Raw genomic sequence first — 15,691 nt, forward strand, 5'->3', positions numbered from 1 at the left:
ACAGGGACGCCTTGCCTGCTGCAGTCCATGGAGTTTCAAAGAGTCCCACCCGACTGAGCGACTGAACTGACTGATTCACAGAACCTCCCACAGGATTGAACTCTCTCCTGGCTTGCTAGTGGAGGCCCTCGTGGGCTCTCACCTACTGCCGGAGTCTCCCCATTGGTTCCCTTCCTTCCCGTCGCCCCCAGAATCCCATCCACACGATGCCAGCTGGCAAAGCCGGCAGAGGCTCCCCAGTGCCTACATAGGCCCACCCCCTCTTCTGCTTCTCTATTGAATGTGTGAATTTTTATCAAAAGCTCTTAGTCAAAAAAAAAAAAGTAACGCCTTTCTTTACTTTGAGTTGCAAAAAGCATTTATTTTTAAAACACCAAAATTGGCATTTGAACAGAAAACTTTTAACTTTCTTCAGCATCTCGGCTAAGGATCTTACTTCCACCCCCTTCCATCCCCCCTACGCCTGTCGTCAGTACCTTGGCTGACGACGGAGCAGGATGGGAGGGATGTCCCAGAGCCGGGGATAAATATTAAAATGTCCACATGGGTTTCTACCAACGAATACATCCTGACCAGATCCAGAGGGTGAGAGGTTTGAAAAGGTGTCGAGAAGTTTCCACTGACCCAGCCCAGCGCTCCCTGGTCTGCGAACATTACAAAAGGGATGGGCAGGGATTCGGGGCAGGGGCAGGACGAGGGAGAAGGCGGTGGGAGCCGCTACCCACGCCGGCCAGGTCTGCGACCCGCTGAACCAACCTGCGGAGGCCCGGCCTCAGGGCAAGCGCATCGTGGGACAGGGGCCGCCGAGCTGGTCCATCGCGCGCGCTCTTGTCTCCGGCCCGAAAAGAGTTAACAGGCCAGTCCCACGCGGGCCCGGATTCCCTGCGGGAGGCCCAACTCACCGCCAGCTTGACCCCCGCCCACCAACCTAGCCGGGACCTCGCGGCGCCCGGGGTGGGGTGGGGGTGCTGGGAGAGCGCGGCTCGCTGGGAACGCGCGGGTGCAGCCAGCGGCTGGGAGAGCCGCGCTCTGGGCGTCGGGGAAGGGGCGGGCTAGGGCAGGTTAGGCCCGCCCCCGCCAGGGGCGGTGGAGGCCGGTGACCGACAGGCCTCCGGGCCCGTCCCGGCGCGCCTGACGGGCCGGAGCGCCCGGCAGGGTAGGGCCGGGGCGGGGGCTCTGGAGAGGGCGGGGGCGGACGGGGAAGCCTCTGGGCTGGGGCGGGGCCTCGGCAGAGTAGCAGCGCTCTCAGCCAATGGGAGGCGGGCGCCTTCCCGTTAGCGCCGGATCCCAGTGGATAGGGAGGGGCGGGCGGCGCCGTGGGGATCCCGGGGCGGCCGAGGGCCCCTGACTCGGCTCCGCGCGGCGACATGGACCGGATGGCCAGCTCCATGAAGCAGGTCCCCAACCCCCTGCCGAAGGTGCTGAGCCGGCGTGGGGTCGGCGCGGGGATGGAGGCGGCGGAGCGGGAGAGCTTTGAGCGGACTCAGGTGAGGACCGGGGCGGGGTGGGGGACACCCCGGGTCGTGCACGGCTGGGGCATCCCGCAGTGTCCTGGAGGGGACTCGAAGGGAGCAGGGATCTTGCAGGCCCAGGGAAGGACGGAGCAAGGGGGCATCTGGTGCGGTGGTCAAGGCGATCTGGAAAGGTCGGGGACCCCGGGGCCATCCCGGCTGGCCTGGGGGAGAGCGCAGGGCGGCTCCGAGCAGCTGGCACGATCCGCGCGGTGCGACCGACTGGAGCCGGTCCCGGCGGGGCAGGGCAGGGGTCACGGGGGCGGTGAGAGGGGAAGGAACGCGAAAAGGGGGCCGAATGGAAGGGGGGCCCCTAGCTGGGGAAGGTCCCTGGCGGGGGGGGGGGTGGCGCTGGGGGTCGCAAGTGTGGCGGCAGAGAGTGGGGCGCTGAGTCGGGAATGTGAAGGCTGGGGCGCCCTGTACTCTCCGCTCGATCACTTCAGGACTGCGTTGACATTCCGCCCGTCCCTAGCATCCCCTTCCTTGTGCCTCTAGCTTGGCTCACGCCAGCCCCCAGCTGTCGGCCTCGGAGGACCGGACTGAAGGGGTCTGAGCCGGGAGGAAGGAATGTAGGAAATGCGGTGTGTGGCCGAGTTTGGAAGATGACCGGGGGCTGGAGGAGGGGGCCGGCCCAAGGACAGAAATTGAGGCTCCTGGACCAGTGGCCCTGATTCTGGTCAAGTTGGGCTGTCCTGGGGTGCCCAGAACCCTGAATCGGGGTTTTTATTTCATCCCCCCAAATGTGCCTGACAGCTAATAGGCAGCCTGCCCTAAATTGTCCAGCCTGAGCAGGGCTAGGGGCCAAAATTCGTCAGTGTCATCAACAAAAAGCCACAATCCATTTTTACCTCAGAGTTTTAATGCCTGGTGTATTGATTGGACTGAATAAAGCTGACATGTTTATGGTGTTCATTGGCTGGTTTGTATGCAAAATCCATTTCGAAGGGCACAGCACTTCTTTTAATCCCACTGCCAAAGTTGTATGGGCAAGTCTGTTCCTCACTCGCGCTCACTCTTGCTCTCAGAGTGGAACCTTTGAAGAGCCAGGGGGCTTCCGCTGCCAGAAGCTGGTTCTCCTGTTCTGTTCTGCTCCCCACCGCCCTCCCCAAACTTAGTACCATGTGAGGGAAGGGCAGTGGGGTTTTAGATAAAGATTGTGAGGTCCTGATTGAGTGTTCCATGTAGGGAATCTTGCAAAGAAGGAAGCTTTTCATGAAAACCCAGGGGACTAATTCCTCTTCTTTTTCCAGGCACCTCTGGCCCTTCGCAGGTGTGTCCCGGTGGTGTAACGTAGGCAGTGTCCCCTCCTTAGATCATCATTCTACCCCACACGGGATGGGAGAGAAGGCTCTTTACTTCTCTCTCCCAGGGTCTGGCTGGGTTTAAGCTTTATTTTCTAATTCTGTGGATTGGACCCCAGAAAGGAAGGAAGATGCTTGTCTGCTATGGGCATTATGCCCTCGTCTAGCTGCCTGGGCACACAAGGCTTCTTGCTCCAGGAAACAGTGTAAATCTTTCTTGTAATGGACAAGGAAAATAAATGGTAATTCATTCCTTTTAGAGTCTCCAGTAAAAACTGGAGCAATAGAGAAATACACATAAGAGTTTGACCCATTATAGTGATGGAAATTAGGTTTGTGAAAGTTTCTCTAGCTATCCAGGGACGTCCCAACAAGGAGAGTCTAGGTCAGTGTTAGGCAGTATCTTACATTCTGTGGGACACTGATAATTGGCCAGATTTGAGCTAGTGGCGTGTGTGTGTGTGTGTGTGTGTGTGTGTGTGTGTGTGTAAGGGAGGTAGAATGAATCAGGAAAAGAGTTTCTCTGTTGTTGAAACTATTAGGGCAATAAGAGAGTGAAGAAAAGGAAAGAGAATAATTCTAAAACCTCACCTTAGTCAATCTGCAAAAATGTGTATTGTTTAATGACTACTTATCCAATATATGTGTGTGTTAGTCACTCAGTCATGTCTGAATCTTTGCTACCCCATGGACTGCAGCCTGCCAGGCTCCTCTGTCCACAGAATTCTCCAGGCAAGAATACTGGAATGGGTAGCCATTCACTTCTCCAGGAGATCTTCCCAACCCAGGGATCGAACGCGGGTCTCCCTCATTGCAGGCAGATTCTTTACAGCCTGAGCCATATGAACATGAGTTATAAAAAATTTAATGAGTTAAGAGACCATGAGAATCAGTGAAGGTAGACTGATGATTGTAACTAATTATGTTTGGCACTTTTCTGAGTACTTTATTATATCACCTTCTTTAATTTCAGTAAAGTACTGTGAGGTGATATTGACAAGGACCTATGAGGTGAGTATCAACCACATTTTATCTGGAGGAAATTGAGGCACAGAGAAGTTAAGTAACTTGCCCAAGGTCACACAGCATGGTGTGATCCCAACCTTTAACCACAGCTCTGTGTGGCCTCTGAGTACTGGGCCGAGCACTGGTATGGGAGCTGGAAGAGGCTGAAGTTTGATTGCCAGGCACATGGAGGGGCTGTGGCCCCAGGCAAGTTTTCCAGCTTTTCTTAGCCTTGGGTTCCTTATTGCAAAATAAGGATACTACTTACCTCACAGGTTGGTTGTGGGAGACTAGATTAAATAATATACATGGAGGCATTTCGTAAACTGGAGAGCACTGTGGCGATGATGATTGCTATAATCTGAGGGGTAGAGGGGACCAGAAAAAAGGCCAAATACTGGGGCAGGCTGTGATGAACTGTTCAGTAGAGGGACAGAAGTGTTCCTGGTTAATGCAGTGATTACCAGGAGTGATTGCTTAAAGTCCAGGCTGTCAGGGTGCGAAGCAGGTGGGAGCCCTCTGAGGTCTGAACCCCATCCTTCAGCCTGAGCCGGCACTTGCTGGGGAGAGAGGAGGGATGGGGCATTCCAGGAGAAAAGGTATGGTCTGGAGGTGGATGTGAATGAGATTCATCAGTTAAGGTGGACAGAGCAGAATCGGCTCCTCCCACCTCCAAACGCCTTGCACCTGCTCCCTGTCCTGTCCCCGCTTCCCTGTGACCCCCAGCACCCCGTGAACTTCCTGAGGGTGGGACGGTGTCTCACTCAAACTTCTGTCCTCATGTGCCCAGGGCTGGTGTTAGTGGTGAAGTGACTGTAGTCTTGGGTCCAAAGTGACGAGTTGGGCCCAGCTGGGATGCCTGGCGTGGATGGGGAACTCAGCTCTGGGCCACAGGGCACATCTGTGATTACTTGATGTTCTTTCTTAATGGCCCCCAGTTCCCTCCTGGTCCTGCCTTTGTCTCTGCGCTGTCAGCCCGTGGCCCTGCCCCAGGCCCCTCCATGGACTCTGAGTTCCCTGCCTTCTTTCCGGTCGGGTTTGCGCTCTGGCTGTCTGTGCCCTCAGACCAGACTTGTTTTCCCACCGGTTGTCAGCCTCTTCCAGGAAGCCTTCCCTCCTCAACTCTCCTGGGATCATCCTTATATTTCACGTGATCACTGTCCCTGCCAGCCCCCGGCTCCAGCTAGACCCCCGGTGTGCTGCCCATCCAGCCCATTACCAGCACCCTTCAGGTTCTGGGGACATAAAAAGTAGATCTTGCCCTCAAAAAAGCTACAGTAATAATGATATGTGGCCTGGAGCATTTTACAGTTTGTAAGTTTTAGCACTGTTGGGGCTGCACTGTGGTGGGTGTTATCACCCTCATTGTATGGATGAGAGCTTGGTAACTTGCCCAGGACTGCCAGTTGGTGAATGAAAGGGTCAGAATTCGAACCCAAGACTCGGGGTTCTAGGCCCTGGTTCTAGGTCTCAGGCCCTGTCCACCACACTGTCCTTACGTCAGCCAAGAGGGCGATTCTGGAATGAATCAGGAGGGTTGCCACTCACAGACAAAATGTCCTGTCTCTATTTACTTAGCTGGAAAATGGTTTTCTCCATGGTTTGCTTGTTTTTTCAACATCCTCTTGGTGAGTACATACTGTGAAGGGGACACAGAGATGAGTAAGATAAAGAGACTGGCCCCAGAGGATCTCATGAGTCAGCGGGGAGGTGGACCGGCCACAGTGGGCCTCCTCCAAGGGGGACAGAGGACCCACGGCGCTGGCAGTGCTGGAGCCAGTAGCAGGGCAGGACCTGCTGCATCAGAGCCTGTATTTCAACCAGACACGGAAGTTTGAGCTGCTGCACTCTGTGGCAGCTGAGTGCTGGGATCAGAAGAGAGCACGAGGCTCTGGAAACACAGAGAAAGGGACAAACCCTTAGTCACGCTCTCTTGGATGGAGCCCACAACAGAGTAAAAGGTGCTAACCAATCATATAATGAGAAGAGCCAGGAGACAGAAACAAATATTTGTGAAGGGCTTGCTGGGTCCTAGGGACTTGCTAGGTGATTTATAGCCATTATCTTATTTGAGCTCAGGCTCAGAGAGGCCAAGTGACTTTTCCAAGGTCACACAGCAAGCAAATAGACCAGCCAGGGCTTCAGAATCAGATGGCAAGGCCTCTTCTCCACATTTACATCATCTGCCATTGTGAACATGATCTTCAGCAGATGCTCAGCCTTCAGTTCACCAGCTGAAAAATTTTAGGGTTGGGCTGGAGGGATCAGTGGTTCTCAGACCTGGCTACACCGAAATGGCTTCTAACATAAAAGATTCTGTGTACTGTCCCCTGCTTGCTCCGTTAGTCAGTACTGAAAACTAGCAAGGATGCTGAGAGCCGCCTTTGGCTCCGTAGTTTTGTTCTCTTCTGGTTTCCTCCCAATGATACTAATGAGAAAAGCCAGCATTGATCACACTTACTCTGTGCAAATGTAAAGGCCTTGCACAGACCTCCCCTTTTAATCGTTACAAAATACTTACAGATTATGAAGTGTTACGTCCGACTCTTTTGCGGCCCCATGGACTATAGCCCGCCAGGCTCCTCTGTCCATGAAATTCTCCAGGTAAGAATACTGGAGTGATTGCCATTCCCTTCTCCAGGGGAATCTTCCCAACCCGGGGGGTGAACCTGGGGCTCCTGCATTGCAGCCAGATTCTTTACTGTCTGAGCCACCAGGACACCACCCTGTTTTATAGATGAGGCAGTTGAGGTTGAGAGGCTTAATAACCAGCTCAAGGCTCTGAAGTGAGTAAATGACAGAGCTGGGACTCAAAGCCAGGAAGACCGGCCCGCGAGCCTGGCTTTTCCGACTGCCGGCCCCGTGGCACTGCCTAGGCCCCTCTGGCTCTTGTCTGTCTTCCTCCCCTTGGGGAAACTTGGGATCCCCAAGGCTCTGTCCTCACCCCACTTCTCTTTTACCTCCTGTCTACTTCCTCGCCCTCACTTCCATCTGATGGTTTCTGTTCTCACCCCCATGACACCGACTTCCTGGCCTGTGTGACCACTTCCCATTGGACATCTGCTCCCTGATAAACCACTCATGCCCCAAACTCCACTTGGGCCTCCCCAGCTGGTGAACACCTGAGCCCCGCTCCCTTGACTGCCGTCATCTCCCAGGATCTGCCCTGAGCCCTCCCTGCCTCTTGCCCGCTCTGCCACACTGCATTCTGTGATGTTTCTCCGATCCTTCCCTCCTTGGCTTCTCGCTGTCCCTGCCCTATTTCCTCTTGCCTGCATCTTTGTAATTCCATCCTTTCTGCCCCCTCAAAGAGCCTGATGACCGGTGGATTGTCCATAATGCCCAGCACTGCCCGTGTAACTCACTTTTTCCAAAAACCTGTGCTCGCTGCCCAGAGACCCTGCAGGATGTGGTACCTTCAGGGTCCCTAATCCCTGTCCTCACAGAGCATCCTCCACCAGGCAGCTCCTGTGATCTGGTTCAGGTGTGCAGGGGCCATTCCCTACTGTATGTCTCTCCTGTTCATCTATGCTCACATCTTGGCTTCCTTTCCACACTGGAAGTTCTTTTTTCCTTTTTTCCCAGTATTTATTTATTTATTTGGCTGTACCGAGTCTTAGTTTTGGCATGCGGGATCTTCAGAGATCGAACCAGGGCCCCCTGCATTGGGAGTGTGGAATCTTAGCTACTGGACCAGCAGGAAAGTCCTAAGACTGGAAGCTCGTGAGGGCAGGGTCTGAGTCTTAGTGGGCCCTTGCACAAGGCAGGCACTGGGGCCTGTTTGCCAAACATGTGAATGTACAACAGTCAGAGGATCTACAGCAGCCTGGGGCCGTAGGCAGGCCTCTGCTTGCAGAAAGCTTTTCTTTGCACATTTTGGAGGTTCTCTCTCTGTCTCCTTCAGTTTCCCTAATGATTATATCTCGCTAGATGCCTGCCCTGTGTGCCAGGCCTGGGCACCCAGGGTACCGTGGAAGTACATCACTCAACTCCTGAGAGCTTGGTTGGAGAATTCACTCAGGAAAGAGCCTGATGGGGCTGGAAACAGAATTAAGGCTCAAGGGTAATGATTTGAATTTCCATCAAGTTCAGACACTTGATAAACTTTCCCAAACCATGGTCTTGGACTTCCTAGGACTTCATTCTGCTTCAGGTCAGATCTTTCTGAGCTAGAAGAGGTTATCAGGAAGGGAGAGAAACTGGTCTGGTGTCCTGGGCCCCTGGACATGCCCAAGGGCAGTGGCCTCTGTGCAGGTGCTGGAGTTTGGGGCTGAGCATAAGAGATGTTAGGATGATTGTGGGAACAGGAAGTCTGGGGATGTTAGGATGAGTATAAGAACAGGAAGTCTGGGGACATTAGGATGAATACAAGAATAGGAAGTCTGGGATGTTAGGATGAGTACAGGAACAGAAAGTCTGGCTCTGCCCCTGCATCTCATTGCAAAATGAGGAGGCTGGAAAAGATTTCTGAGGGTCCTTCCAGGTCTCAAATATTTCAGCTTTTAGAACTCCTGTAAGCAGCCTTTCACATTAAGATCACGACACTTGTTTCTTCTGAGCTGTCAACTGCTGTCTTGAAAGGGGTTCCCAAATGCCCCCTGTCTGTGGGATGGGGCTCCAGTACCAGTGATGTGGGGCTCACAAAAGGACGGTGCTGCTCCTTAGGAAGCGATGGGGTATGTCCGCGTGGTCCAGGAGAGAAGATTCCCGGCCCCACTTGGGCTCTGAAAGTGTTGCTCACTCTCAAGGCACTGATGAGGCTCATTTTATGCTCCCCATCTGCAGGCCCACTCATTCCACTACCTCGGGCCCAAGTGTGCGGGAGGCCTGGGTGGGGCGCGGGGTGTAGCCTGGGGCGGCAGCACCACGGGGCAGTGGCCAGGCCTTCTCCTGCGTCCAGAAGGGTTGACGGCCTGGAGAGGTGCCCACCTAGGAAAGGGAACTTGTCAGCCCCACCTCTTGGCAGGATGGTGACTGCTTCCTGTTTTCCTGTCTGGGCAGGCAGGGAGGAGCCCTGTTCCCGGCTGTGGGCAGTGAAGTTTGACGCTGCGGGGAGAGGGCTGGGGACCCAAGGTGTTGTCTGGCACAGCCCGCGGGGGAGAGAGCACGCATCTTCTTGGATCTGAAAGGCTGCCCTTTACTGCCACCTCTGCGATTAGTGCTCAGAGAGCCCAGGAAACTGGGCTATTCAGGAAGCCAGTGTGGCCAGTCACTTCTTTTAACCATCACTGTGTGAAGTTTTCAAAGTACGTTTACAAGTAACCTCTTTTCAGCCACGGAGCAACCAGGCAGTAGGTAATTTTGGTCAGTTCTCAGGCATGGACACTGAAGCCCGGAGAGCTTCTGTGGCTTGCCCAGGAGCACCCAGGAAGTGGCTAAGGAGCTGAGGCTGGAACCTGGTGGGTCTGATCTCAGATTGTACACTTTTTTTCCCAAGCCCCTAAAGCTGAAGCCTGGCCAAGATTGGTAACTTCAAAAAGGTACAGAGATTTTTTTTTTTTTTTTTTTTACTCCCTAGATTTTTTTTCAATTGACTTATTTGGACATTTGAAATTCCTCCCAGAAGATGTTTTGCAACACATCACATCCCAAAGACAGAGGAGCCTGGCGGGCTACAGTCCAAAGAGTCACAGAGGGTCGGACACAACTGAGCGCAGCACAGCATAGCAACTATCAGAAAAGCCTGTATCCAGAAGATGTTTAAAAAAAGGAAAACCAGAAAAGGACAACCCAATAGAGAAACAAGCAGGAGGAACTTCACCGAAGAGAATAAGCAAATGGCCAACAAACATATAAAAAGGCGTACAACTTTGTTAGTAAACAGGGAGGTAAAAATTAAACTGAGATATTGCTACATGTCCATCAGGATGAAAGAAATGAAAATGGGAAAAAAATTCACAGTGCCAAGTGTTGGCAAGCATGTGAAGCAATGCAAGCACTCGTGGACTGCTGATGGGGCTGGACACTGGTGCAGCTGTATTTCAAAACAGCCTGGTTGTCTCTCTAGTCAAAGCTATGGTTTTTCCAGTAGTCATGTATGGATGTGAGCATAGGACCATAAAGAAGGCTGAGCACTGAAGTACTGATTCTTTTGAACTGTGGTGCTGGAGAAGACTCTTGAGAGTCCCTTGCACTGCAAGGAGGTCCAACCAGTCCATCCTGGAGGAAATCAGACCTGAATATTCATTGGAAGGACTGATGCTGAAACTGAAGCTCCAGTGGCCACCTGATGTGAAGAGCCAACTCATTGGAAAAGACCCTGATGCTGGGAAGGATTGAAGGTGAAAGAAGACGGTGGTGGAGGATGAGATGGTTGGAGAGCATCACTGAGTCATGGACACGAGTCTGAGCCAATTCCGGGAGATAGTGAAGGACAGGGGAGCCTGCGAGAGAGTTGGACACCACTTAGTGACTGAACAACAGCAACAGCATCAAAAATTAGCATACTCAGTAACTCGCCAAGTCCACAACAAGCAATAAACCCAACAGAAATGTATGCCCACGCACCAAAAGGTATTCGTAGAAGAATATTTATTCATAATCATGTTATGTAATAACCCCAAACTAGAAACAGCTCAAGAGCTTATCAGCAGTAGATGGATAAGTAAATTGTGATCTTGTCTCTCATGGTGATACTACATAGCAGTGACAATGAGCAAACTCTAGTTACCCTCAACAGCATGGGGGACTCTCTTTTTTTCTGATATAGACCATTTGTTTTGAAGTCTTTATTCGATTTGTCACAATATTGCTTCTGCTTTATGTTTTGTTTTTTGGCTGTGAGGCATATGGGATCTTAGCTCCCCAACCAGGAATCGAACCTGCACCCCTTACATTGGAAGACGAAGCCTTTACCACTGGACCACCAGGATTAAGTCACAACATGACTCTTACAAACATAATGTTGGGGGCGGGGGGAGAGACAGACTCTCAAAGGACAGCTGTGAAGACTTCCATTTATATTAAGTTCAAAAAACAGGCAAAGCAAAACTGGGACTCAGGGGTGCTTGCATAGATGATAAAACTGTAAAGAAAAAAGGGACTGATTATTCTAAGAGCCCAGATAAAGGTCACCTTTGAGAGCAGGAGAGGTGAGTGAGGGGGAGGGTGTTCAGAACAGGGCCGCTTCTGTGGTCCTGCCATCCATCTGTGTACTGGCCTGGATGGTGGTTTATGATAATTCATTAAGCTGTGCTTCTTCACTTCGTGCAGTTCTCTCTATTTATATATTTCAGAATACAAAAGATTATAAAAAGCCTCTTTCCAGGGAGTAGGAGACTGTCTTGCGGAGGCTAAGTAAGAACCTGCCGTTTAGATATCCACCCACCCTTTGAGGTCTCTCTCAAACACAGCCTCCCCCGTGAAAGTGCCTCTGACGCTGCCCTGGAGCTGGGAAGTGTTTGATTTATGAATCATGCGTCTACAAGCTGCACACTCCGAGCGCTGCTGTAACACGGAGCGGGGCGGGTGACACCTGTCATTAGGCCACGCTTAGCATGGTGCCCTCGGCTCCCGTTGACGTGTGTCTTGTGTCTCCCTTCCTCGGTGGAAGACAGGTACTCATTCCTCCCTCGTCTTTTGGTGAGTTGCCCCAGTGTCTCGCAGAAGGCTTTACACCAGCCCCAGCTCAGGATGTCTGTTAAATACAAAATATATTAGAGAGAAGTTCTCTAAGGAGAGAATGAGAGAAGAAACCATGTCTCTAAGCTCAAAAGAAAGCACATTTGAATAAACCAAAGACCCAGATGGTAGGCACAGAACCTCAGACTTGGCTCCTTCTCCAAAGATTTAGATCAAGCCAGACATGATGGAGGAGAAGAGGAGGAGAGGAGGGCGTCAGAGGATGAGATGGCTGGATGGCATCACCAGTGCAGTGGACATGAACTTGGACAAACTTCCGGAGATGATGGGGGACAGAGAGGCCTGGCGTGCTGTGGTCCAGAGGGTCGCAAAGAGTCGGACACGACAGGGCTACTGAACAATAACAGCGAGGCGTGATGAGCCACTCTGAGAATCTGGGAGCTTGAGGATTGTCACCTGGGAACATGGCAGAAATGCTGACCTTCTGTCAGTGGTTCTTTTGAAGTCTCTGTCTGGCTGCGGGGTCCCTGGGGCCAGCCCCTGGTGACTTTGCTCTGTGTTAGGCTGCCACGTGTCCCCTCTCCCGTACTGGCCTGGATGCATATACCTTCTCTGGTGTTCCTTGGATCTGGCTTAACTGATGCTATATTCTTCCCTCTCATTTCCCATAATCCATCAGAAAGATACACAGGCGTGAGTGCTGTGGTTTCCTCTCTGAGCAAGATCAGCTTCCCCTGGAGTCACAGGTGAGCCCAGGGCTCTCCCGCTCCAGGGTTGGCATATCTGTGCGCAGCTGCTCAATCATGTTCAACCCTTTGCGACCCCATGGACTGTAGCCCACCAGGCTCCTCTGTCCCTGGGATTCTCCAGGCAAGAATACTGGAGTGGGTTGCCGTTTCTTACTCCAGGGCATCTTCCTGACCCAGGGATTGAACCCACATCTTTTGGGTCTCCTGCATTGGCAGCAGGTTCTTTACCACTTGAGCCATCTGGGAAGTTTCAAAAAAAAAATATACGTTGAGTGCCTTTTCTTTGTCAGCTAAGTTCCTGGTGCAGCGTCCCCCTGAGCAACTCTCTGTACAGGTTTGTGGAATGAAGGATAAAATCTTTTTGGTGAAGGACTGAGTGATCATCAGCCATTTTTGGTCCCAGTTCTGAACTGTGAACCCTGATTTACAGTCCCTGAATCTGGGATCACGTGAGCATAATTGGAGCCACCCAGAGGGACCCTGGAAACCCCGTCCCTTTGATGTAACTGTGGGTGGTCCTTGGGGACTTCCTATTGATTGTCATCTCCCTGACTCATGCTTGGAAGTGACTTGCCATCTCCTGCTTCCCTTGAGACCCTTATTCCAGGATGGGACCTCCCTGTGCAGCCGAGGCCCTGTTACTGCTCAGAAAAATCCAACACAAGCAATGAAAAAAGAAAGAAGGAAGGAAGGGAAGGAAAACCCAGTCCATCTAAACCCGGACTCTACCTCCTGCCACAGACCTGCTCATTCTTTTTTGTTCTCAGTTTCAGGGAACCTCAGTTTACAAACCATCCCAGGCCGTTCCACTTGGAATTGTCCCACTCATTCTAAGAGACCCCTCTCTTCTGCCTGGACCTCTACAGCTAGTCATTGAGTCCTGCTGTTCTTGACTGCATCTCACACCACCCCGACTTCTCCGCCACCACCTCTGCCTGAGTTCAGGCCTTCATCTCAAGACTTAGCTATTTATTGCACGGCCCACCTGGCCCTCCTGCCCTCCAGTCTTAACCCTCATAAGTTCTGCCCTTGCCTTAGCTGCCAGAGTTTGGTTTTAAGAGGTCCAAGTGTTTATATCACTCCAGATTTTAAAAACCTCTGTTATGCATAACTCTAAGCTGAAACCCAAGCTCGTTGGCATGACACAGAGCCAGGCTTTGCCAGCCTTAATGTCCAGCCACCGCCGCCCACACTTCCTGTAGCCCAGCGCCACCAGGCACCTTAGAGTGCTCCCAGCATGACCCACGGCTTCTCCGCTCCTGGTTTTTCCAGGCGGCAGCCTTCTCTTCTGCCCAGAACGCCTCTCCCATTTTATCCACCTGCCAAACTCTTTCCATCTGGTCAGTCCCACCTTCGTGGCCACTCCTGTGGAAAGTCCCCCCTCCCTTCTCCAGGCAGATTTAGTGAATGGTATTTCTGTCTGTCGGGCTTCCCAGGTGGCAGTAGTGGTAAATACCCACCTGCCAATGCAGGCGATACAAGAGACGCAAGTTCAGTCCCTGGGTTGGAAAGATCCCTTGGAGGAGAGCATGGCAACCCACTCCAGTATTGCTGCCTGGAGAATCCCTCGGACAGAGGAGCCTGGTGGGCTACAATCCATAGGGTCACCAAGAGTCGGACACAACTGAAGCGACTTAGCATGTATACACTTCTGTCTGTTCTGTGTTAACATGTGTGTCTGGGTGTCTGTCCCACATTGGACTGTGAGCTCCCCTATAGCTTAGCCTGCTCTGTAGGCCTCTGCACCCCATGCACAGGATTCAGCACCCAGAAGGACCTTGGGAGATGTTTATTGAGTGAACTAATGATGCATCTGAAGGACCTGATTGTGTTTGATTGTTGCTGCAACAGAAGAGGGAAGGGGCCCAATTCTCACCCAGGGCAGGTGCTCCCCACCAAGTGAATGCATTTGATCTGTGTCATGTTGACCTAAAACGAAAGTTTTGGCAACACTGGTAGGATAACTGTGAGCGTGTTTTAGGAGTGGAGACTTCAGTGGGAGGGACAGAGGTGGTTCTGTGTGCAGCCGCAGTACACGCCTGGATGAGAACTAGGAGCCAGGATTCCTGGTTTATGTTCTACTGGCGGGCTGATTGGCGTTCCTTCTGCATCTCAGAAATGTGGTGTAGCAGGTAGAGAATGCCCCCACCGTCAACATAGCCATATCTTCTGTTACATGGCAAAAAGGGACCCTGCAGATGTAATTAAAGACCTCAAGATATGGAGAGAAGAGACTTTCCTAGCTATTCAGTGGTCAAGACTCCCTTTTTCTAATGTAGGGGGGAAGGGTTCAATCCCTAGTCAGGGAACTAAGATCCAACATACTGCGTGGCATGGCCAAAAAAAAAAAAAAAACAGAGGAGCCTGGAGTGTCCAAGTGGACCAGTCTGATCACATGCCCTTAAAAGCAGAGAACCTTCTCTGACTGCCAAGTGGAAGGGAGACATGGCAGAAGGGAAAGCCAGAGGAATTCCAAATGGGAGAAGGATTCAACTTGCCACTGCTGGCTTTGAGTGGGAGGGGCCCACGTGCAAGGGCCCAAGGGACCCTCTAGGAGCTCAGAGTGGCCCCTGGCTGACACAGCAAGGACGTGGGGACCTCAGGTCTTAAACAGCAAGGAATTGGATCCTACCAACTACCGGAATAACCTTCAAAGCAAAATTTCCCCAGAGCTCCCTGTAAGGAATGTAGCCCTGCTGACACCTTGATTTTTAGCCCAGTGAGATCTTACTGGCCTTCTGACCTACAGAACTGTGAGATGATAAACAGGTGTGGTTTTTAGCTGCTCAGTTTGTGATAATTTTTTTATGGCAGCGATAAAAGCTAATCCAAGATGGTATTAATAACAGGTAACTCGTGCCCTACAGCAAGAAGCCCAGTGGAACCCAAACAGGCCACCCTTTTAAACCTACAGGGACACTTGTTATTTCACCCGTGCTTTCTGTGGCCATAGAGAAAACTTTGGGTTTCCACTTGGCACTTATTCACAGACATTTTCTCCTGGAAAAACAATTCAGCAGCCTGTTCAAAACATTCTTTCCTGCCGGGCCATGGAGTTCTCTGGTGCAGTTCCAGGTTTGAAGACCATAGGTGTAAGTTACTTAACTTAAAAATTTTTTTTTTGTTTTTGATCAAGTAAGTGCTGTGCTATTAAAAAAAAACAAAAAACAAAAACCCAGGTGGGAAATCCCAGAGTTACTATAGGATCCTGATGGTGTCTGCACTCGAGGGAGCTGACTGAAAGTCAGGAAGCACAGGCGGGAATAAATGCAGGGCTTCCTTCAGGGTGGGCCTGCCCTGTTCTGAGACTTACCTAGGTTCACTGGTGGTCTGGAATGTTCCCAAAACTTTGGGCTTAGTCCCTGATGGCTCAGCAGGTAAAGAATCAGCCTGCAGTGCAGGAGACACAGGTTTTGATCCCTGGGTCAGGAAGATCCCCTGGAGGAGGAAATGGCAACCCACTCCAGTATTCTTGCCTGGGAAATCCCACGGACAGAGGAGCCTAGTGGTCTATAGTCCAAGGGGTCGCAAAGAGTCAGACACG

The 15,691-nt window shown here is 51.9% G+C and overlaps 1 protein-coding gene across 2 annotated transcripts in view; it reads left to right on the forward strand.

The window, feature by feature from the left end:
* Nucleotides 1-1,344: 1,344 nt before the first annotated feature.
* Nucleotides 1,345-15,691, forward strand: part of HIP1 (huntingtin interacting protein 1) — a 132,823-nt gene continuing 118,476 nt past the window's right edge. For both annotated transcript variants that reach the window (XM_052657282.1, XM_052657291.1), the window contains exon 1: nt 1,345-1,487. In XM_052657282.1, coding sequence (XP_052513242.1) covers nt 1,368-1,487 — 120 coding nt within the window. In that variant the 5' untranslated portion in view covers nt 1,345-1,367. The remainder of the gene's footprint in view (nt 1,488-15,691) is intronic.

This window comes from Budorcas taxicolor, chromosome 2 (assembly GCF_023091745.1).
Source record: "Budorcas taxicolor isolate Tak-1 chromosome 2, Takin1.1, whole genome shotgun sequence".
Lineage (NCBI taxonomy): Eukaryota > Metazoa > Chordata > Mammalia > Artiodactyla > Bovidae > Budorcas > Budorcas taxicolor.